The sequence below is a fragment of the Halteromyces radiatus genome, assembly GCF_025201355.1.
Source record: "Halteromyces radiatus strain CBS 162.75 chromosome Unknown BX664scaffold_4, whole genome shotgun sequence".
Classification (NCBI taxonomy): Eukaryota; Fungi; Mucoromycota; class Mucoromycetes; order Mucorales; family Cunninghamellaceae; genus Halteromyces; species Halteromyces radiatus.
The window spans coordinates 1,710,052-1,732,012 of record NW_026251690.1 but is presented as its reverse complement, the minus strand read 5'-3'; the positions used below and the strand labels follow the sequence as shown (position 1 = coordinate 1,732,012).

At 33.5% G+C, this 21,961-nt stretch overlaps 8 protein-coding genes across 8 annotated transcripts; 5 read left to right on the top strand and 3 right to left on the bottom strand.

Moving 5' to 3' along the window:
* Positions 1-206: 206 nt before the first annotated feature.
* BX664DRAFT_365434 (sulfate transporter family-domain-containing protein) lies at positions 207-2,998 on the bottom strand (the record flags this gene model as incomplete). Its single annotated transcript, XM_051548473.1, has 7 exons — positions 207-328; positions 461-1,443; positions 1,564-2,087; positions 2,278-2,423; positions 2,523-2,593; positions 2,673-2,779; positions 2,855-2,998. The coding sequence occupies 7 exons, from the start codon at positions 2,996-2,998 to the stop codon at positions 207-209; spliced, it is 2,097 nt and encodes a 698-aa protein (XP_051400179.1).
* An 804-nt stretch (positions 2,999-3,802) lies between these two features.
* BX664DRAFT_280203 (IucC family-domain-containing protein) lies at positions 3,803-6,220 on the bottom strand. The gene is made up of 5 exons (XM_051541474.1): positions 5,639-6,220; positions 5,432-5,526; positions 4,388-5,362; positions 4,079-4,297; positions 3,803-4,003 (listed from the first exon to the last, which is right to left on the bottom strand). The coding sequence occupies exons 1-5, from the start codon at positions 6,192-6,194 to the stop codon at positions 3,947-3,949; spliced, it is 1,902 nt and encodes a 633-aa protein (XP_051400178.1). The 5' UTR covers positions 6,195-6,220; the 3' UTR covers positions 3,803-3,946.
* Positions 6,221-8,458: 2,238 nt separating this feature from the next.
* BX664DRAFT_332755 (uncharacterized protein) lies at positions 8,459-9,569 on the top strand. Its single transcript, XM_051545387.1, has 3 exons — positions 8,459-8,579; positions 8,636-8,896; positions 8,977-9,569. Exons 1-3 carry the CDS (start codon positions 8,475-8,477, stop codon positions 9,499-9,501), a joined length of 891 nt encoding a protein of 296 aa, XP_051400177.1. The 5' UTR covers positions 8,459-8,474; the 3' UTR covers positions 9,502-9,569.
* Positions 9,570-9,816: 247 nt separating this feature from the next.
* On the top strand, positions 9,817-11,378 carry BX664DRAFT_280199 (phosphatase 2C-like domain-containing protein). Its single transcript, XM_051541473.1, has 4 exons — positions 9,817-10,336; positions 10,440-10,466; positions 10,549-10,819; positions 10,911-11,378. The coding sequence occupies exons 1-4, from the start codon at positions 9,826-9,828 to the stop codon at positions 11,320-11,322; spliced, it is 1,221 nt and encodes a 406-aa protein (XP_051400176.1). The 5' UTR covers positions 9,817-9,825; the 3' UTR covers positions 11,323-11,378.
* Positions 11,379-11,698: 320 nt separating this feature from the next.
* On the bottom strand, positions 11,699-12,653 carry BX664DRAFT_332750 (ribosomal L27e protein family-domain-containing protein). The gene is made up of 5 exons (XM_051545386.1): positions 12,597-12,653; positions 12,352-12,406; positions 12,106-12,274; positions 11,955-12,039; positions 11,699-11,841 (listed from the first exon to the last, which is right to left on the bottom strand). The coding sequence occupies exons 1-5, from the start codon at positions 12,621-12,623 to the stop codon at positions 11,767-11,769; spliced, it is 411 nt and encodes a 136-aa protein (XP_051400175.1). The 5' UTR covers positions 12,624-12,653; the 3' UTR covers positions 11,699-11,766.
* A 79-nt stretch (positions 12,654-12,732) lies between these two features.
* Positions 12,733-14,153, top strand: BX664DRAFT_385835 (uncharacterized protein). Its single transcript, XM_051549279.1, has one exon. The coding sequence runs from the start codon at positions 12,783-12,785 to the stop codon at positions 14,085-14,087; it is 1,305 nt and encodes a 434-aa protein (XP_051400174.1). The 5' UTR covers positions 12,733-12,782; the 3' UTR covers positions 14,088-14,153.
* Positions 14,154-14,759: 606 nt separating this feature from the next.
* BX664DRAFT_132093 (uncharacterized protein) lies at positions 14,760-18,244 on the top strand. Its single transcript, XM_051539813.1, has 10 exons — positions 14,760-14,807; positions 14,926-14,989; positions 15,062-15,700; positions 15,775-15,964; positions 16,024-16,279; positions 16,365-16,581; positions 16,664-16,741; positions 16,806-17,181; positions 17,253-17,547; positions 17,604-18,244. Exons 3-10 carry the CDS (start codon positions 15,240-15,242, stop codon positions 18,203-18,205), a joined length of 2,475 nt encoding a protein of 824 aa, XP_051400173.1. The 5' UTR covers positions 14,760-14,807; positions 14,926-14,989; positions 15,062-15,239; the 3' UTR covers positions 18,206-18,244.
* Positions 18,245-18,603: 359 nt separating this feature from the next.
* Positions 18,604-21,877, top strand: BX664DRAFT_280191 (uncharacterized protein). The gene is made up of 6 exons (XM_051541472.1): positions 18,604-18,737; positions 18,817-19,357; positions 19,424-19,854; positions 19,952-21,006; positions 21,072-21,449; positions 21,525-21,877. The coding sequence occupies exons 1-6, from the start codon at positions 18,680-18,682 to the stop codon at positions 21,795-21,797; spliced, it is 2,736 nt and encodes a 911-aa protein (XP_051400172.1). The 5' UTR covers positions 18,604-18,679; the 3' UTR covers positions 21,798-21,877.
* The last annotated feature ends 84 nt before the right edge of the window (positions 21,878-21,961 follow it).

The window sequence follows — 21,961 nt, the reverse complement described above, 5'->3', positions numbered from 1 at the left end:
AAACTATATCAATAAATGAGATTAAAAAACTTTCACTCATGTCCACGTGCAACTGATGATCATTTTATTCTCCAACCATATTTAAAAAAGAAGTACGAATAAAAATCAATTTTTTTTTCTTTATTCAATATAAATAAATATATATAAAATAGAATAAAATAGATAAACTAACCAAAATGATTCCGAATTTTGCTGATGATCTATCCCTATAAAGTATCCCCATCATGATCGTTGATATGCCATCGTTTCCAAATCGAGTTCACAGCAGTATCTATATCCCAATGGAAATACGGATATCGGTCTTGAGGAACCCCACTAATACCAGAGTCTTGTAGGTACGACAAATCCTTCTTTTCCAGATAACTAGCAGTTTCGTCACTTCTACATGGTTGTTCAGGTAAACCTATTTCCAAATCATCATCCGACATCATCACTAAATGTGGGGCAGGTTGTCGATCACTATAATTAATCTGTTGCTGTTGTCTCTCTTGTTTATTTCTTGGATGCTCATTGGTATTGTTTCCATCACGATGTTCCACTCCAAAACCATAATAAATTAAAGACCGACGTAGTTGATGATGTTGTAAGCCAACGAAATGCCATTCCACTTCCCGCCCAGAGTAATTACCGATACTACTCCGTAGATTGGCTAAAATTTGTAATGCTGTCGAATCCAATCTTGTCACAGCTGTAAAGTCTAAAACTATAGCACGCAAAACAGGTAATTGTACACGATGTAATTCAGTATTTTTGTTTAAATTTTCATTCCATGCCAAGTCGCTTGATGATTTTTCCATATTCCTTCGATTGCCACACCTTGTTCTTGATTTCACACCTTTCAGAAGAAATTCTGAGACGTATTCTGCATTGGGATAAAGTATGGACTCAGAGAGACGAAATACCAAAATACCAGGAGGTAATGGATGACATTGATGAGCAAAGTTGATGTCCCTTTCATCCACATATATATAACGTTGGTCAGGGTGATTTTGAAGTGGTTGTTTTTCATTCAATAAACGTTCACCTTGGTCATTTGATTGTAGTTGTTGAGATATTGGTGATAAAGGTATGCGAGCCAGTAATTTGACAGGAGGTCTTGCCATTCGAAAGAGCATAATCATCAAGGAAATACCGACGGCAGTATATATACCACTTTGTACGTCCATACAAATAGTAATAATGACAGCACTGAGCCAAACAAGAAACTCCAAAATACTTGTTTTAAAAAGTTTCTTGAGATAACGAGGAGAAGATGCCAAATCACAAACGGCATGAATGACAACAGCGGCAAGAACAGCATCAGGAATATAATAAAAGCAGGGAGTCAGCACATAGAGAGCTAGTATAACCACAATACCAGAGAAGATGCCGGCACCAGGAGTTCGAACGCCAGATTTTGCCATGATCGCCGTACGGCTAAAAGCACCCGTTGAAGGAGCACCACTAACCAAAAAAAAAAAAAAAATATAAAAGAATGATAAGAATAAAATGATAATAAGATAAGTATGCAATAATAATAATAATAATAATGACATATACAAAAAAAAATGTACTAGTGCTTACCCAAAGAATGAACCCACAATATTGCTGATACCAATGGCGAATATTTCTTGATTTGGTTCAATATTGTAATCATATACACGACCAAAGGATTTGGCAACAGATACATGTTCAAGTATCATGATGATGATAATAGAAGGAACAATAGAAGCAGAAGCACGTAAGACACGATAATCCAATACAGGTACAGCCATAGCATCAAAACCAGCAGGGACATTACGAATAATAGATATTACACTTGTACTTTTGTTACGATTGACGATATAAGAGATCAAAGTACCGAAAATCACCACGAGTCCATTGCGCATGATACAAAAATAGAAGACACTTTTCGATACTTTCTTGGAAAGATGTTTTCTGGAGGATATATATTGACAAATAGAACGAACCAAATACAAAATCACAAGTGAAGTAAGACCAAAAGCCACATCAAGTTTTGTGAATCGAATATTTTTGAAAAATTCCAAAAAGATAATATAAGGAGGTTGATGAGTGTCTACATTAGATAATCCAAAAATTTTTGGCCACTATAGAAATTCAAAATAAATAAGTTATTAAGTCTTATTTTTTTTTTTTTTTTTTTTTTTTACCTGACCCAGAACAATAGTAATAGCAGAACCTGTCATATAACCGGCAATAGCAGGTTCTATTATAAATTCAACTAATTAGAACTTAATTCATATGATTTTATTACTACTTACGCGGGATGAAATCCACCAGAATACCTAACCGAGAAATTCCAATGGCAAGAGTGATAATACCGACAATAAGGGAAAGTGTCATTGCTACTTGAGGACCAGTAATATCAGGATAGATGTCTTTGACAGTTAAAACTGCTTGACCCACAAGTAAAGATACAGTTGCTTTAAATAAGTAAATATATATAAAGAAAAAAAAGAGATAGGATAAATAATCAATCACATAATAATTAACATTTTTTTAAAAAAAAGGGTGATACATACAGATAAGACCAATAGAAATGTCTTTTGAAGTACCAAAAAAACAATAAATAGATACACCCACAAAAGAAGAACTAAAAAAAAAAAAAAAAAAGAAGATAAAGAATGATAAATATATTTCTTGTTTTTTTTATTATTGATATTATTACTTACTATAATCCATATTGAGGTTCTAAATTAGCTATTTTAGCATATGCCATACTTTGAGGGACAAGTACAATACCAACTGTAATACCAGCTATCATATCTTGTATTAACCACTAAAAATGAAAAATAAAAAAAAAATAGAAGAATAAATAAAATAAACAATATATTGATTTTTCTTTTGATTTTACAGATATATTATATCGATGAATCCATCGAAATATAGGGAAAAAACTTGTTACATAAGATCGAAGTAACCAAGGTAACTTTTTTTGTTTATGTTTTAAACGGGTATAAAAAGAATCTTGTTCATAATCAATTACAATAGAATTCATCTTTGTTTAATACAATATAATATAAAATAGTAATAATAAAAAAAAAAGAAAAAAGAAAAAAAAAGAATAAAAAGGACATGTTTGAAGTTGATCTTTTTATACAAAAGAACTAAACAGAAATAAAAAAAAAAAAAAAAAAAAAGCTAAAATAAAAGGGAGAAGCGCGCGTGGTTGGTGTAGTCTAAGCGATAACAGGGATTTTAAAAGTCAGTAAAAAGGGTTATGTTCATCATGCATGAATATTTTTGTACCAAGGGTTATGAAGTATATGGTAATATTATACCAAAAAGGTTTATTGTTTATACTTTTATCACGATCGATAACGATACTCCATCATCCCCCCCCCTTAGATCATCCATACAAATCTACCAAATGTATTATAAAAAAAAAAAAAAAGAAAGGAGAAGAAAAAAAAAATCTAATATAAACTCGATAGTTTTGCATGAATATTTTTGATCAAACAAAAACGCCTTCTCTTTCTTTTCTTTTGTTCAGATGATAATACTAAACTCGATCCAAATAAATCAAATCCTGCAATAGATAACCGAGTCACTTTTCGATAAAATAGATCATCATACATAAAAAGTTATAGAAAAGCTTTTCTTTATTATTTTTTTTTTCTTTTTCGGCTCTAGAATATATATGCATGTTTTCAAGTTTTACCGATAATTTCTTCCACGTGAGTTTTATTCAAAATTTTTCCTTCTATTATAGTCTTAATAATCTTCAGACTTTTTCTTAACAATATATAATTGAAAATCATAAAATAGATTTATTTATATTATCGATGTATAAAGTAATGGAGTAATATAAAAAAAAAAGAGAGAGTGAGAGAGAGAAAGAGAGAGAGAGAGAGAGGAGAGAGAAAAATGAATAACAAGAATAAATAATAAAAAGTGGAAAAAAAAAAGAATACAAATGTAAGGAAAACAAAAACAATACATATAACTATAATACAATACTAGGACGATATTGAATGACATTTGGTACCGGACTGTAGATATACTATATACATGAAACAAAATAATAATATATCGTGAGTATTATATCCTTTATTTTCCTTTTTTAAGTTATACTTACATCACGATATAATTCTTCAATCTTCATTCTAACTAAACATTTTCCAGGTACCTTGTCTTCTTCCATCAATGATTTCCACATAAAATGATCTTTTGGTACCAATCGATTCAAATGTTTTCGTACCATAGCCCATCCACGACCATCATAATGAAGATCCAATACACGAATCAATCGTTGTAAATGAGAGTGAATTAATGTGTGATATAATAATTTGAACACCTGATTAGAAAAAAAAAAAAAAAAGGATAATTATATCAGTATCGTCATCATCGTAACAAAAAAAAAAAAAAAGGATGTTTTCAGATTTACCTCATCCTTAGTATCAGCAACCACACAACTATCAGGTAATACATCGATATCCACACCAGCCGATTTGATCAAAGTCTCACGATGTACTTTAATACCACCAAAATCACGAATCACAAAGCCTTTCAGTAAACCAGTTTTTTTGTCAAAACGAGCCAAAGTATTTTGTCCATGAGCTTCAAAAGCAACACCATTTATCAATGCAGGAGGCAAAAACGCTTGTAAGGCCAAATCAATATATCGATCTAAAAAGTCTACCCTCTTTTCGTCTGTATCTAAATTCCATACATGCTTGACCAAAGTTATATCTGTATCAGGTTGTTGAATCTTTTCCACAAGAGCAGCACAGGGTACAATAGTATCTTGATTATCCACATCATATTCCACAGCTTCACGAAGAACACAGCTACAGTGTTTAGCAATATCAGTATCATCATGAATATAAACAGCACTTGCTAATTCACGTTCAATAGTCAATACTTGAGGATCATATGTCAAATGAGGTACCACCTCAGAAGAAAAACCTGGTCCAAAATAAGTACTATAAGGAGTAATCGTACGTAAAGCAGATGAGACCTTGATACCCAAACAAAGTTTGAGACTCATACCAGGGAAGAGTTCAGGAATAGCTACTGATCTAATAGAAGTCAAACTTTGTACCGTAATATGATTCACTTCAGGGAAGATATAAGCCTTTGGAAATAATTGTTGAATATTGACAACTTGAAGTTCATGGACAGGCATCAAAATATGATTGGACCATTCTTTCCGAAGTAATTTGATATTGTCATCATCATCGCCACCAGTTGATTTGCTAAGTATAATGTCAACCAAAGGTTGAGATAAGGTTTCAAAATCTCCACGAAGTTGCATACAATCCTTGGGAATAGCTACCAACCGGATCTTGGGATTTTCCAAATTGGTTTCTTCGGGATGAAGAGGTGCCATGGGAGCAAAACTTTTTCTTGCTTTGTGCATCTAGATACAAATAAAATATATGAGTTTATCTATTTTTCCACCAATGTTTGTAATTGATCTTAAACTTACTGGATGAGTTGCATGACCTTCAAGAATAATTTGTTCCCATTCAACAGTAGAAGATTCCAAAGAAGGTAACATTTTTGGATGATTATAGGCATGGGCTAAAAAAAAAAAAAAAAAAAAAAAAAATTGTCAAAGGTAAGCTTCTTTTCTCTCTCTCTCTCTCTTTTTTTTTTTTTTTTTTCCCAAAACAAAAATGATAAAAAATTTTACCTTGATATAACATGGAAGAATCCAATTCTTGAGAAATAAGCTGTATAAGTTTTTCATTCACATTAAAATCGGTAGCAAATTGAGTCCAGAGTTGTACAGCGTCAAATCCATCCAAAAGTTGTTGAGAATCAATAGGATGTAATAATAAGGAAGAGAGCTTCTTTGCAACGGCATCAGTAGTTGCTTTGGCATTAATAACAGGAGGTAACAAATGAGTAGTCTTGGTAGATTCCATAGTTGGTGTATAAATATGAGGTAGCATATCCCATCCATCCACAAGAATGACATTGGCACATTTCATACCTTGAATTAAGAAAGGAGAAGGATCAATTATTGGGACACCACGAAGAGGTACTATAGCCAAGATATCATTTAAAGAAGTAAGAGTAGATTTTTGAGGTCGTAATAAGATACATAAGCCTTTCATAGTGGGATCATCAGAAGGAACAAAGATGGCCTTGACCAAGGATTCCGAGACCAAACAAGCAATGAGACGCGACGTTGTAGCCATTTTGGCATAATGAGTATTCTTTACAGTAGAAGATAAGACTGGCATCTTCTTTTGGTTGAATTACGGAAAAGAAAGGGAGTGAGAAAATGATGAAATCCCGTTTCTTCAAAGAGAGAATTTTTATAACTAACAGACACTGAGTTTAAATAGTTATCTGATCTTTCTTTTTTTGAGTTCTCCGAGAACTCTAAAGCTAAAAAAAATTTCATATTTACATTGAATAAAACTTAATCATTATAAAGAATTGTTAATCTGATTCGGGTACATTGATGTATTATTTAAAATCCAGATGATCTTTAAGATCTTTCTCTCTTTTCTTAATCATCCAACGCAATCACTGCAGGTTATGAATTGATCGTCACACCAGTTTTATTTTTTATGGTACATATTGGACAATAGTGGATGATGATTGGATGTATTGTTGTTCATAAAAGGTCACAAGGATGAAACATCACTTCATCATCACCCTTTTTTAATCTTCCCATCATCAACAATAATGAAACAAAATAAATAAGGAATAGCGTCAACTAAATGAAGTGTTTACGGAATGCTGAGAAGAGAATCAGATAACAATTTGTACAACAAAAAAAATGGGGTTTGGAGTCTTTCGAGCACCGCATGCAGGCTATTTCACATGAGATGACCCTTGCAGCAGTATTAACAAAGTAATGCGTCCATTAAAAAAAAAAAGTGGATTAGAAAGAGAATAGATTTTTCTTATCAACTTTCATCATTCATACGTCATATTTTATTATGTAAAGAAACAATCATGTGTGTGATTATTGCTAATTTTGTATATAAATATAAAAAACTAATATATGTGTAAGGATAAAAAGGATTTATCCATTTTTTTTGGGGGGAAGAGTAATGGGTAATCTATCCATCTTTTTTTTTTTTTTTTTTTTTTTTTTTTTTTTTTTGCTGCTGCAGGTGATTCTAATCTCTTTTCATCTATGACCTTTTCTGTCCTTAAATGGAAATGATTCTTTCCTAATTTACAAAAATAAAAGAAAGGATCTTTGATGATCTTTTTAATATATATATATATACACTAGTTTTTTTTTTTTTCTTTGTGAATCGTCTTTATTTTTTTTCTTTTTTGCGTTGCAATTAGAGAACCTATTTGCATTGGGTTTCAAACATATCTACGGCGATCCTTTTTTTTTTTCATATTACGGAGATGGATAGTACTGATGATTGATTTTCGATGATTGATTATTAATGATATTTTAAAAACATAAGGCGGGGGTAGGAATATCGGACATCACAGATGATTGAAGCATACTATGTGGATTCAACATTCATTATCGTTAACTGTTGATTTTTTTTTTCTATTTGCTACCTTCAACAAAATTTGAATTTTATGGTAATCGTTCATGGTGATTAAAGATATTTTTCGCTAATGAAGGTGATTGCATGGTGATATTGATTTTCATTTTTTAAGTTATGCTCCATAAATGCAATGATAACATACAAATGATATAAAGATAAATCGAAAGAAAATGGTTTCCTTTATGTTATGTTCAAATTTGATGCACTGATGATGACTTTTGGCTAAGATAAGAGAAGTCAATGTTTGCTCTTGTATTTGTATGCAGGTTGAAAAAATGGGATGGATTTTTTGATTTTACAGCCAAAAATTTCAAATTCCTCAGCCAATTTTTGGCTGTAAAAAATAATTGTCGAGGGTACATCAGGCAATTTTTCGAAAAATCGATGAAATTCTTTTGCACATTAGGTGGCAAGGTAAGTGATGAAATGATATTAGATGATATTAAACTACTTTTTGAAGAGGAATCTAATGATAGTAATCTTATTGGATGATGATCATTATTGAATGAGGGATGACTGAATTGGCTTTTATTTTTTAATTTACTCTATAAATTGGGAGGTAAAGTATAAGTTTTTTATTAATGTAAATGGAAGAATATTTTCATGTAACTTTGATGCAACGATGATCACCTTTGAATGAGATACAAAAAGCATATTTACCCCACGTGATGGGATAGTATAATGCAAAACTATTGATTCAAATTTTTGATGAATAATCCAAAGAGAGATCAGTAGAGTTACAAAAAAATAAAATAAATAAATCAATAAATAAAGATAGAAGACAGGTTGATCAACAAGCTAAAGAGAAGGGGTGGAATATTGAGTTTTTTCATATTAATGCATACTTGGTTTTTTTATTGGTGGCTTTTTTTTGGTTCACCGCAAGCAATTTTGTTCAAGTGGCCATTTTCTTTTTTCCTTCCTCACTTTTATTTTTTTAAAACCAACTTCTTTTTCAATTCTTTTTTTTTTTTTTTTTTTTTTTTTTCCTTTATGATGGAGGATTTCAACTTTGATGACGATGTATTCACTACAACTACTGAACGAAAAGCTATTCCTTTAGTGGTTGATTATCAAGCCAAACAAGAAACAGATGGGGTAAAATATTATGTAGTAATGTTTAAATTGAAATATTAATAACTTGGATCTTATAGTGGTTTCATCATTTAGGGGATCCACAAAAACTTATGCATGAAAAATTAGGTCCTGCTCATTTGAAATATGCTATTGAACACGATTATCTTCATGGACGATATCAACAAGCTCTAGAAAAAGCTCTTTTATTTATCAACATTGTGGATTCAGACGATCAATGCAAAGTGATGAATCCTAGGGAAGTAGTGGAAATGGCTATACATAGTGCAGGTCGTTTGGAAGACTGGGAACAAGTTGGAAAACTTTTGGATAGAAATCAAGTAAATACAGAAAAAAAAAAAGAAGGATTCAAATTATTATAATAACCTTTTTTTTTTTTTTTTTTTGAATGATTGGACAGACAACATATGAATTAGGAAGTCTCTTGATGAAAGGTAGATTTTATTCAAAATGTGGACGATCCCCAGATGCAGTCTCATCACTAGTAGAATATAGCAAACAAAGAAAACGGGATTATAATGCTTGGAAATGGATGTGCGATGCTTGTGTGATGGATAAATCAAAAGACAAGAAAATGGTGATTCATCTCGCTCATTTGACTATACAACGTGCATTAAATATCATGACTTCATTCAATTGGCGATTAGATATTCCAGTGGTCAAGGAACGTTATCAACGAGAAAAACAGAAAATGGAATTAAAACAAAACGAAATTATACAAGATGGTGGCAATTTGGATACTTTTATTGAATGGATACAATCTGCGGAAGAAAAAGATCGATCATTGGTTGGATTGGATGATTATGCATGGCAAGATTTACTTTGGATATACAAAGATTGGATGATTCACTTGACTGATACGGATACTACTTTGGATACTCAAGAAGAAGAAGAAGAACAAGAAAAAGCTGTCAAGGATTTGTAGATAGATAGATAGTATTATTTAGATTAGATACCTTTTTTTTTTTTTTTAGAATCATCCTTTTTTTTTTTACTGCATAATAACAACAACAATGACAATGAATATAATAATAATAATAAACTTCATGTTTTAGTTGACTTTCTATTTAGTATTGGATGGAGAGACAATCATCCATTTGCTTCATTTTTCAATTTCCGCGTCTTTTTTTTTTCGGCAGTCGATTACAAAAAGTTTTTGTTCTGAACATCTTTTTCCTTTGTATTTCTCTCCATTCTCTCTCTCTCTCTCTTTTTTTTTTTCTTTCCTTTTTTTTTTTTTCTGGATCCAATGTCAAGACATTATATACAACGTTTAGCTACAGTATCACAAATACTGGTTTCTCCAAGCAAATCGGTCCTTTCGCCTTCACTTAATTATTTACATTCTGGAACGAATACACAACGATTATTACATACAACAACAACAACAGCAAATAGTTTAAAAAACGCAAAATCCAAAGTTATTAATAATAAATCATCCTTATATGCTTCAACAACAACAACAAAAAGAGCCGTACATTCTACATCTATATCCTCTCGACAAGAAGCAAGTATATCCTCCATCAATACAGCTGAAGATTGTGAACAAGTTGGCGACAATAATAAAACTCAAGCTTTCAACTTTATCGCCTACGCTGCTTGGCATCCCAAGAACAGGTCTCCCAAACAACGCAAATCTGAAAGCAGAATCCCTTACTGGAAACAACTAAAAGTAGGAAAAGTGGATGCAGGTGAAGATGCTTTTTATCAAACTTGTACTCCTAATGGTCTCTCTATTGGTGTGGCTGATGGTGTTGGAGGTAAATCATTCTTTTATGTACAAGGAAAAAAAAAGAGAGGAAGATACATAGGTCAGGTTTTGGGTCTAACTACTTTTACCTATTTATATATATATTTGGCTAGGATGGGCCGATGTTGGTGTTGATCCAGGTAAATGGAAAAAAAATAATTTTTTTTTTATGAAAAAAAGAATGATCAATTACTTAAATGATAGATTTTATTTTTCATATAGCACTTTTTTCATGGACTTTGATGAATAATGCCGCAGCGGCTGCAAAAGATGAAACCGCATTAGATGCACATCATATCTTGGACGTTGCTTTTCATCAATTACGACAAGGAGGGAAAGTACAAGCTGGAAGTAGTACAGCATGTATATTGAATCTATGCAAGACAAGCGGGAAAATGACAACATGTAATCTGGGTGATAGTGCATTTTTGTTGATCCGAGAGCAAAAAGTGGTATATGAAAGTCCAAGTCAACAACATTACTTCAACTGCCCGTAATAACAAAAAAAAAAAAGAAATGAAATCATCATATGAAGGACTAATCCGATTTACTCCATTTGTTTCATAATTTTCCCACTTTCATAGATATCAGCTGACTGTGGTACCTGACAGCTATCCTGACCGTGATCTTTTTGTGACAGATATGCCAAAGGATGGAGACCAAAAATCATTTTTCCTAAAGGATGGAGATATCATTTTATTAGCTACCGATGGTTATTTTGATAATGTCTATTCTCATGAAACGTTAGCACTGGTGAACAAGACAATGGCTAACCTCCAAAAGGATGATAGTGATGAAATAGTGGCGGCTACTGTACGGGAATTGGCAAAGGTGTTGACTGATACTGCAAAATTCTTATCTTTGGACAGCAAAAGACTATCACCATGGGCGAAGGATGCGCAGGCGCATGGAAGTAATTATGTTGGTGGAAAATCTGATGATATTACCTTGGTAGCTACTTTGGTCCGTGGTATTCAAGCTAGTGAGCAATCATAGGGATTTTTTTTTTTAGTTTGTATTTTATTCTTCTTCTTATTATTATTGTAGCTAGCATTTATTTCCTTTTTTTTTTTTTTTTTTTTTTTGAAATTTGATACAAAATAAAACAAAATGGGTATATAGAAGTATTTTTATGTTTTGTAACATATGTTTTATTGTCATGTTGTATACATTTTTTTCTATGAAAGCAGATCTTTCTTTTTTTTTTTAAAAAAAAAAATCATGAAAATCAATTCGACTTGTAACTGGGATAGTCCCACTATCATTCCAAGTTCTGTCGTACAAAGTCAACCAAATTTTGTGCATGATGAAAAATGATGACAATAAAAAGAAAGAATAATTCATCATGCAATAATAATAATGATATAACAAATAGCTTTTAATCAAACAAACGAGTGATTTTTTCTTTATTGTACGATCAAGAGAATGTCATAAACTAATCTAGAATCTGAGCTTACTGAAGAACCACTTGTTCTTGCCAGTTTGGTAACGTTCTTGGAACAACTTCTTGATGACCTATAAATCACATAAAGAAAAAAATCCAATAATAATGATGAGTTGAGTAGTTCCTTTCTATATATATATATATCCTTCCTTTAATCCTATTCTATCAAAAACTCATGCGTTACCTTCTTGGCTTCATCACGTTGAGTAGGTTCCTTGAAAGTATCAGCAGAGATAGTACCCTTGATTTGTTCCAATTCCAAAGCATAACTAAGTGGACGAAAAAAAAAGTGTTATTATATGCTTTTGTGTGTAATGTTAAATCTATGTATTTACCGAGTAGGCATCATATGGTTGTAGTTGATGATCTTGATGAAAGGCTTGACTCTGGAGCGCTTGGCAACCTTCTTCTTACCCATGGAACGAGTAACCTTCAAAGGAGTACGTTCAACACCGGCAACGACAGCATAACCATAAGGTCTGTCCTTGGTACCTTCATCGTGGTCTATTAAAAATAATTAAGAATATCATGAGAATCCATCGTTTCGTTCTATTTTTTTTTCTATTAATCGATATACGTACTACGGACAACAACGGCTTTCTTGCCAGCGTAACGACCTTGCAAAATGACGACAACCTACAATGACCACATAAAAAAAAAGAATGAATATGAGTTTTTTTTTTTTTTTTTTTTCAAGTATTCCGGTCATCCATCTATTCGTTTGTCCATCCATCCATCCATCCATCCATCCATCCATTATTTTCAATTAAGGAAAGTTTCCATCTATCTCGAGTCTGCTATATAACGTGCATTGTTCGATACGTACTTTACCAGCCTTGATGAACTTGACCATTGTAAGCTGTTTTTTGATAAAAGAGAAAAGAAGGAATTTTGATTTCTGAGAACAACCATTTCAAATTGATTAGGGATGAGCATCCATTTGAAACACCGCGTTCTGCCTCAAAAACCTTCCCCCCCTTTTTTTTATTATTATTTTGTTTTTTGTTTGCTTATGCTAAAAGCTTCCACTTCACCCAATTCCAATAAAAGCAAAAAACGTCAGTTGTTGTCTTTGAATAGGCGACACACTGCGACTCTTAGTCAACCACTTCCTATTACTCTTCCTACTCCATCTTTTTCTGATAATCCAACTACGCCAAACTCTGCTTCGCCTCTTACGGAGACAACTGATCCCATAACAACACCATGTTCAAAAAACGCGACGCCACTTGGTGATTACAATTGTCCATTTTGCAACGAAGATCTCAGCAATGTCAATACTAGTTTTGGTCGACAGAAACATATTGATGAATGTCTTCTCGCCACCAATGACAATATCAAAGACTATGAACACGATGTAGGCAACGATGATACCCAGAATGTGACATCTTTATTTTTAGATTACTGCTCGTTCTGTGGCAAAAGCATCACACATTTATTAGGGATTCACAAGGAACGCCATTTTGACAGGTGTCTTACATCTTTAGAATTAGAAGAGCGTTTAGCCGAACAACAACAAAAACAAACCACATTTGCAGGACGATCGATACCCTTTCTACAACAACTTGATATTTGTCCAGTATGTCACGACGTATTATCTGGCCCAAGTCTACGAACAAAGATTTCACACATCAAACGGTGCGCTAAGGAAAGATCATTGACAATGGAACGACTGATACGAAAACTTCAGTGGATGCAATGGGGTCATATACCAATTCAAAATACACCAATTCCTTCTTGTTCAACGTCACAACCTTTACCTGCGACATACTCTATTCATGCCACAGAATCAATATCGGACAATAAGAAGAAGAATAAATTAGCAACAACAAGATCAAATGACATCAAGTGTTCCAAACGATCAACGTCACTTTTATGGAACGAAACTGATCATCAAGAAGGGGACGATGGCGACTTCAAAAATGATGTGCTTATATATAAAGTGGCGTCATGGCATCAAACAAAAATCAAGAAACCTCCATTATCTGAAGATGAATCTATGGCTATAGCGTTGTCATTGTCATTACAAGATCAGCAGCAACCTACTTTGACAGCAAGAAGGAACAAGCGGAAAAAGGTGGATCATGACTCCTCGAACATTATCTCTATACAAGAATCTAAACAATTGGCATTCTTGAATTTGGAACGGATGTTGGCAAAGCATACCATGAAGAAGACCCTTCCAACGATACAGTTTCCATTGGTAACCTCTCAAGTTCGACCTTATATACCACCACGATCAAGTGACAAGATAACAACAACATCATCATCATCATCAACCAAGTCATTATGGAATATGGCTTCTTGTGTAGATTAGTTTAGTTTATCTACTTTTTTTTTTTGAAATAATAAAAGAAAACTTCACATGCATGATGCTCATTAATCGGACTTCAAATCAAGGGGATAATCAAAGAGGACGAAAATGAAATTCTCTTTCATTTTCAATTCTTCTTTTCTTTCTATACCCATGGCATACAATAATTCTACTGGGAAAGGAAAGGTAAGACTATAATAATAATGAAACCAGCTTTGAATTATTATTAACTTCTATCTATCATATTATAGCAAAGGCACTGGCACAACAATGCAAGAACGAGCCGTGAAAGTAAGGAAAAAAAAAAAAAAAAAAAAGAGAGAAAACAATAAAAATTGATCTCAAAAATTTTTGATCTGAATCCTCTTTTTTATAGGAGATATGAAAACTTCTTGGAGACGAACTGAACCTCCTTTACCATCAGAAATGTCTACAAATGCTTGGTTGCATGCTCAAGATTATATTCTCGAACAGGATCAAGCCATTCTTGCTGCGCGGCGGGAAACTTTGGAAACCAATCTATCAAGACCTATTAATACTCAATTGATTACAATTTCATCAGATTCATTCAACCGAAATAGCAATATCACTACCGATGAACAGCAACAATCGAATAAGGAACGACAGTTCGAATATTACCTTGACAGTAGTCCTTCTAAAGCTTTATCAAGTCTGGAAGATATCTGTGAACGTGAAATTTCTTCAACGAACAACTCTGAACTAGTAAGTAAATATCAAAGACCTTCCTTTTTTTTTTTTTTTTTTTTTTTTTTTTTTTTTTTTTTTTTTTTACTTATGATACGTTTTGAAACTATGTTTTTCTTTTTTTTCGGTACCAAAGGTATCTTCATCCTCTCCAGCACAAAAATACGACCAAGTTACTAGAAATGATACAAAATCAACAAGTAAGTATAAATTAGTTGAATGGTTTATTGTTATCTCTCTTATTAACTCATCTATTTTTGGTAAGATCATAGAAATTTGGAGGACACGTGGCGACGACGTGACAACACCGATGTCAACAAAATCAGTCGATCTAACGACAACTTTGGAAGGGGATCTAGTACGCATCAACAGCGCCAAAAAAGCGATATACCTTCGAAACATCCTGACGACAGACATTATAAAGGCCAAACACCTCGTTTTCCATACTATATGAACCACGATGAAGTATTAACTAGAATTGAAAATGGTACATTATTCAAAGGACAGTTGCGCATCAATGGAAAAAAACGAATGGACGCCTACGTTGTATCTGATAGTTTGGATGATGACATTTATATATCTGGTCAAATATCTCGTAATCGTGCTTTGGATGGTGATATAGTGGCAGTTCGACTCTTGGATATTGATGAAGTATGGGAACAAAAAACTGAAAGGGAACGTATATTTCGAGAAAAATGGAACCAACAAAAACAAGAAGAACAACCTAGCGATTCTCAAAAATCAGAAATCAGCGACGATACTGCAATACCTGTCGCAACTCTGGCTAATGATGATATCGGAACTGAACAAATTCAAGATAACGAGAATGAAGAAGACTCTGATAAGAAACCAAGATATGCAGGTGAAGTCGTCTATATACTTGATCGCCAAAATGAAAAAATGTTTACTGGGTAATAATAATAATAATAATAATAATAATAAAAGAATTTATATATATAGTCTTTTTTTTTCCTATGTATTGTAGGGTGCTTAGCGTGGAAAGACCTGGTTCTGTTGCCAAATCTGAAATGGACAAACCTTTTACTCCTCCTACAGGTCAAGTGTGGATGAAAGCAACAGATAAACGAACACCATTAATTCTGATTAATCCCAAAAAAGAAGAACGACCCGATTTGTTTTCTCAACCAGAAATCTATGGAAATGTTTTGGTTGAGGTAAGTATCAATAAAAATATCTTGTTTCTTTTTTTTTGATTTGTTTATTCTATTAATAGGTTAAAATCATTCGTTGGCCCATTACATCTTTACAACCTCTCGGTCGAATCAAGCGTCTTTTGGGTTCTGTTGGTGATTTGACGGTAGAAGAACAAGCAATATTAGCTGACAATGGTATTATGGATTTGCCCTTTGACAAACTTGTACTTGATTATCTGGAAAGTATTCCTCGATCTATTCCTACATCTGAATATGAAAATAGGCGCGATTTACGAGAAGAATTGGTGTTTACTATTGATCCTGTTGATGCTAAAGGTAAGTAGATGATTTGAAGGTATAGGAAAATATGGAATGCTTACTCTATCTTTATATATATATATATATATATATTATAATTTAGATTTGGATGACGCTTTACACATCAAAAGACAAGATGATGGATGTTTTGAAGTTGGGGTACATATTGCAGATGTGTCTTATTATGTCAAGCAAAATACATTGTTGGATGCAGAAGCTAAGAAAAGGGGTACTACTACTTATTTGGTGGACAGGTCCATTCCAATGTTGCCTACACCGTTATGTGAAGAATTGTGCAGTTTGAACCCTATGGTGGATAAGTAATTATTACTAGATTATTTTTTATTTTTTATTTTTATTATGAATGTTTTTATAATGACTTTTTTTTATTTATTTATTTAGATTGACATTTTCAGTGATATGGAAATTAGATCGGGAAGGCAATGTACAACATACTTGGTTTGGACGAACAGTGATCAGGTAACATATATAAACGCAATGACATTGATCACTTATTTTTTTTTTTTTTATGATATGTATATAGATCTTGTGCAAAGCTAGCTTATGAGGATGCTCAACATGTGATTGATCATGGAAACTTACCTGACAAGACCATCATTGGTATCTTCAATAAAAATGAAGTAGAAGAAGGCATTCAAGATTTGTACAAGTTATCAGCATTTATGCGAAAAAGAAGATATGATACTGGTGCCTTATCATTGAATTCCGTCAAATTATCATTCACCTTGGATATCAACAAAGTACCAACTGCTGTTCATGTATTCGAATCCAAGGAAGCCAACAAGTTGATTGAAGAATTCATGTTACTAGCCAACATCAGTGTCGCTCAAAAAATCCTTCAAGCTTATCCTACTACTGCTCTCTTACGATGTCACGAACCACCTATTGAACGACGATTGGTAATTTCTAAAAAAAAAAAAAAGAAAGGAAAAGTTTTGATTCAAACTCTAATGATTATTATATATTATAGCTTCGGTTTTTAGACACCACTAGAAAACTAGGTTATGATTTCGATGTTGGATCTGCGGCTGGATTACAAGCTTCTTTTGATAGTATGGATGAATCAGATGTCAAGGATGTATTACTGGTACTTGCTATACAACCTATGAAAAGGGCCAAATATATTTGTTCTGGGGCTATAGCTATTGAAAAATATCTTCATTATGCACTGGACGAAGATGCTTATACTCACTTTACTTCTCCTATTCGACGATATGCTGATGTTATTGTACATCGCTTATTACATGCTGCTCTTTTGGGGAAAGGTAAATAATAACTTATTCGATGAAATGGACTAATATATTATTTTTATTTATGTTAGAGAATTGTGGATACAACAAAAAGATGATTCAACAAATCGTTTTACAATGCAATAGGAAGAAAGATGGTGCCAAAAATGCTCAAGACACTGACATTATGCTTTATTTGACTCACTATCTATTGAATCTGAAACAAGCTGGACAACCATTGATCGAAAAGGCAACAGTGACTGGTGTGGAAAAGAATCGATTTGACATTTACGTTCACAAATATGGATTGGAATATTGTGTACATACCGGTGGCTTACCTTTGCAACGTGATCCTGTTTTCAATAAAGAAGAACAAAGCTTGGAATTGTATTGGAAACCTGAGACTCAAGTCACTGCCGATTATTTTGAAAAATCAAGAGATAGGAAATGGGAAATGGATGATGATGAAGACGATGATGATGATGATTTATCCCAAATGACAGAAACACTCGCCAATACCGAAATAAGTAAAAAAGAAAAGGATGATCTTCCCCGTCAAACACAACCGACATTATTGGATAGTGCACAATATATGCAAACTATCACCATACTTTCAACTTTGGATGTCAATATTATACCCGAAACAACACAAACTCCTCCTCGTATTCATATTTTACCTATCAATCCATTTTAGTTTAGATATTGACTTTTTTTTTTATAATAATAAAGGAACACTTTTTTTTTATTTGAACATATCATCTTTTGAATGGTTGAGTCTCCGATATGATGGGTAGAAGATTTAAGTGATACGTAGATCCTTAAGAAACTAAGAAAAAAGAGTTTCAAAAAAAAAAAAAATCAAATGGAAAAAGCCGAGGATAAGAAATATAAATTGATTTTCAGTCTGGTCTTTTTTTTTTATTATTATTATTATTGGTTTGAACCATAGTTTATTGTAGATGACGCTGACCAAGAGCAATCACATGTTTCGGGGCCGCATGTGAATATGTATCGTAAGCGTAAATTCTGCGGGGTAACTTGCCGCTCTGTTATAAATTTTTTTTTATCTCTTTTTATCTCTTTTTTTCCTCCTTTTTTTTTTTCTTCTTTTTCTTTCCCCACTTTTTTTTTTCCTTCTTTTTATATATATTCATATTTTTCTTTTATAATGTCAAACGATATCCGTTTTGATGGTCGTGTAGTTATTGTCACTGGTGCCGGTGGTGGTAAGACGTAAAAAAATAAAATAAAATACATATGACGCGATTAATTGACATGCATCTTTTTTATTTTTATATATAAAAGGCCTTGGTAAAGCATACGCTCTTTTCTTTTCTAAACGTGGTGCTAGTGTTGTAGTCAATGATCTTGGTACTATTACTAAAGAAGATGGTTCAAAGATCAAGGCTGCTGATGTGGTTGTAGAAGAAATTCTCAAGAATGGTGGTCAAGCTGTTGCCAATTACAACTCTGTAGAAGATGGTCAAAAAATTGTAGATACTGCTATGAAAGCCTTTGGTCGTATTGATATTCTTATCAATAATGCTGGTATTCTCCGTGACAAATCCTTTGCTCGTATGACTGATGCTGATTGGGATCTCATTCAAACTGTTCATGTCAAGGGTTCTTATGCTGTTACAAAAGCTGCTTGGCCTATTATGCGTAAACAAAAGTATGGTCGTATCATTATGACTGCTTCTGCTGCTGGTATCTATGGTAATTTTGGTCAAGCCAACTATTCTGCTGCTAAATTGGCTTTAGCTTCCTTTGGTTTTACTTTGGCAAAGGAAGGTGAAAAGGACAATATTCATACAAATACTATTGCTCCTATGGCGGCTTCCAAAATGTAAGAATGAAAATTTTAGTTTTTTTTTTTTTATTTTCACGTGCTAATTTTTTCTTCATCTTATAGGACTGAAACCATCATGCCTCCAGAAATCCTTGCATCTCTTAAACCTGAATTTGTGACTCCTGTTGTTGGTTACCTTTGTCATGAAAATACTGAAGATAATGGTGGTATCTTTGAAGTAGGTGGTGGATTTGTCTCCAAACTTCGATGGGAACGTTCTGCTGGTAGTGTATTTAAAGCTGATGAAACTTTCACTCCTGATGCTGTTGCTGCCAAATTCGATCAAATCGTAGACTTTGATAAAAATACTGAATACCCTACTTCTGTGATGGATACCAACTTTTTGGAACTTTTGGAACGTGCCAAGGCTGCTGATGCTAACCCCAAGGGTGATGCCTTGAGATTTGATGGTCAAGTTGCTATTGTTACTGGTGCTGGTGGTGGTCTTGGTAGAGCTTATGCTTTACTTTTAGCTAGCTTGGGTGCTTCTGTTGGTAAGGAGATATATATATATATATAAAGAAACATAGATGGATTGTACCCATTTTTTTTTTTTTTTTTTTACTTATATATCTTTTTTTTATTGAATAGTGGTGAATGATCTTGGTGGTTCTCATAGTGGACAAGGATCTGATGCTCGTGCTGCTGATACTGTCGTTGCTGAAATTCAAAAGGCTGGTGGTAAAGCTGTTGCTAATTATGATTCTGTTGAAGAAGGTGATAAGGTGGTTGCCACTGCTCTCAAGGCTTTTGGTCGTGTAGATATTCTTGTTAATAATGCTGGTATTCTTCGTGACAAGTCATTTGCTCGTATGACTGATGCTGATTGGGATCTCGTCCACAGAGTCCATTTGCGTGGTACTTACAAGGTTATTCAAGCTGCCTGGCCTCACTTTGTCAAGCAAAAATATGGTCGTATCATCAATACTGCCTCTGCTGTCGGTTTATACGGAAACTTTGGACAAGCTAACTACTCTTCTGCCAAACTTGGTATTGTTGGTTTGACAAAGACTTTGGCTTTAGAAGGTCAACGTAACAACATTCTTAGCAACGTGATCGCTCCTAATGCTGGTACTCGTATGACTGCTACTGTGATGCCTCCTGAAATGGTGGAAGCCTTCAAACCTGAATATGTTGCTCCTCTTATTGCTTACTTGGGTCATTCTAGTAACGAAGAAACTGGTAGTATCTTTGAAGTTGGTAGTGGATGGATTGCTAAAGTCCGATGGCAACGAACTGGTGGTGTTGGCTTCCCCTCAAATCGTGAATTGACTCCTGAACAAGTGGCTAAAGAATGGTCTCGTATTTCTGACTTTGAAGATGGTCGTGCTACCAATCCTGCAAGTACTCAAGATTCTTTTGCCGGTTTTATGGAAAACTTTGGAAATGTTGCTGAAGATGAACCAGAAGAATCTAATGATGTTGTTGCCAAGGCTAAGAAGATTGACTTTGAAGAATTGACTTTCTCCTATGAAGAACGTGATGTCATTTTATATGCTCTTGGTGTTGGTTGTAAACGTCAAGATCTCAAATGGGTATATGAAAATGATGCTGACTTTAGTGTTCTTCCTACCTTTGGTGTCATTCCTTCCTTCTTATCTATGAATAGTGTTCCATTTGGTGATATTGTTCCCAACTTTAATCCCGTAAGCATTCATCACAAAAAAAAAAAAAAAAGGAATATAGTATACTTACCTTTTTTTTTGATTAGATGATGTTATTGCACGGTGAACAATTCTTGGAACTTAAGAAACCTATTCCTACCAGTGGTACTTTGACTTCCAAGGCTCGTATTGTGGATATTTTGGATAAGGGTAAAGGTGCTTCCGTTGTGGTCGGTGTTACTACCAAGGATGAACGTGGTGAAGTTGTATTTGAAAATGAATTCACTCTATTCATTCGTGGAAGTGGTGGTTTTGGTGGTGACAAGAAGGGTGCTGATCGTGGTGCTGCTACTGCTGCCAATAATCCTCCTAATCGCAAACCTGATGTCATTATTACTGAAAAGACTCACGAAGATCAAGCTGCTCTCTATCGTTTGAGTGGTGATTACAATCCTTTACATATTGATCCTGAAATGTCTGCCATTGTAAGTTTAGCTATTAAAAAAAAGAATGAAACCAACTTATAGTCACTAACCATTTTATTTCGGGCCTTCTTTTAGGGTGGATTTGAGACTCCAATTGCTCACGGATTGCTAAGCTTCGCAATCTCTGGAAAGCATGTCTTGAAGGCATTTGGTAACAACGACCCCAGCCGATTCAAAAATATCAAGGTTCGATTTGCCAAGCATGTATTCCCTGGTGAAACTTTAGAAACTCAAATGTGGAAGGAAGGCAACAAAGTTATCTTCCAAACCCGTGTAGTTGAACGTGACGCTATTGCTATCTCTAATGCTGCTGTGGAACTTGTTGGTGGTCGTGATAGCAAATTGTAAAATATATAGTCTTCTTTAGTTAGTTAGTTAGTTTTAATTTAGGTTTTATTTTGATAATAAAAAAGAATTTTGGTTTCATGAATAATCAATACGAAGTTGGAAAGAGTTATTTGGTCATTACCAAGTAGTTAGTTTAGTTTTATATATATTCAATAAATAGAACT

Bases quoted from the DNA above. Each gene is read 5' to 3' on its own strand.
- BX664DRAFT_132093 (XM_051539813.1), top strand. From the start codon at position 15,240: ATGAACCACGATGAAGTATTAACTAGAATTGAAAATGGTACATTATTC. The intron at 15,701-15,774 runs GTAATAATAATA...TATGTATTGTAG, and splicing joins AATGAAAAAATGTTTACTGG to GGTGCTTAGCGTGGAAAGAC. The intron at 16,742-16,805 runs GTAACATATATA...ATATGTATATAG, and splicing joins TTTGGACGAACAGTGATCAG to ATCTTGTGCAAAGCTAGCTT.
- BX664DRAFT_280191 (XM_051541472.1), top strand. From the start codon at position 18,680: ATGTCAAACGATATCCGTTTTGATGGTCGTGTAGTTATTGTCACTGGT. The intron at 19,358-19,423 runs GTAAGAATGAAA...TTCATCTTATAG, and splicing joins CCTATGGCGGCTTCCAAAAT to GACTGAAACCATCATGCCTC. The intron at 21,007-21,071 runs GTAAGCATTCAT...TTTTTTGATTAG, and splicing joins TTGTTCCCAACTTTAATCCC to ATGATGTTATTGCACGGTGA.
- BX664DRAFT_332750 (XM_051545386.1), bottom strand. From the start codon at position 12,623: ATGGTCAAGTTCATCAAGGCTGGTAAA. The intron at 12,275-12,351 runs GTACGTATATCG...TATTTTTAATAG, and splicing joins GAAAGCCGTTGTTGTCCGTA to ACCACGATGAAGGTACCAAG. The intron at 11,842-11,954 runs GTAACGCATGAG...TGTGATTTATAG, and splicing joins AACGTGATGAAGCCAAGAAG to GTCATCAAGAAGTTGTTCCA.
- BX664DRAFT_280199 (XM_051541473.1), top strand. From the start codon at position 9,826: ATGTCAAGACATTATATACAACGTTTAGCTACAGTATCACAAATACTG. The intron at 10,467-10,548 runs GTAAATGGAAAA...TTTTTCATATAG, and splicing joins CGATGTTGGTGTTGATCCAG to CACTTTTTTCATGGACTTTG. The intron at 10,820-10,910 runs GTAATAACAAAA...CCACTTTCATAG, and splicing joins CAACATTACTTCAACTGCCC to ATATCAGCTGACTGTGGTAC.
- BX664DRAFT_280203 (XM_051541474.1), bottom strand. From the start codon at position 6,194: ATGCCAGTCTTATCTTCTACTGTAAAGAATACTCATTATGCCAAAATG. The intron at 5,527-5,638 runs GTAAAATTTTTT...TTTTTTTTTTAG, and splicing joins TTCTTCCATGTTATATCAAG to CCCATGCCTATAATCATCCA. The intron at 5,363-5,431 runs GTAAGTTTAAGA...ATTTGTATCTAG, and splicing joins AAGGTCATGCAACTCATCCA to ATGCACAAAGCAAGAAAAAG.
- BX664DRAFT_385835 (XM_051549279.1), top strand. From the start codon at position 12,783: ATGCTAAAAGCTTCCACTTCACCCAATTCCAATAAAAGCAAAAAACGT.
- BX664DRAFT_332755 (XM_051545387.1), top strand. From the start codon at position 8,475: ATGATGGAGGATTTCAACTTTGATGACGATGTATTCACTACAACTACT. The intron at 8,580-8,635 runs GTAAAATATTAT...TGGATCTTATAG, and splicing joins CCAAACAAGAAACAGATGGG to TGGTTTCATCATTTAGGGGA. The intron at 8,897-8,976 runs GTAAATACAGAA...ATGATTGGACAG, and splicing joins AACTTTTGGATAGAAATCAA to ACAACATATGAATTAGGAAG.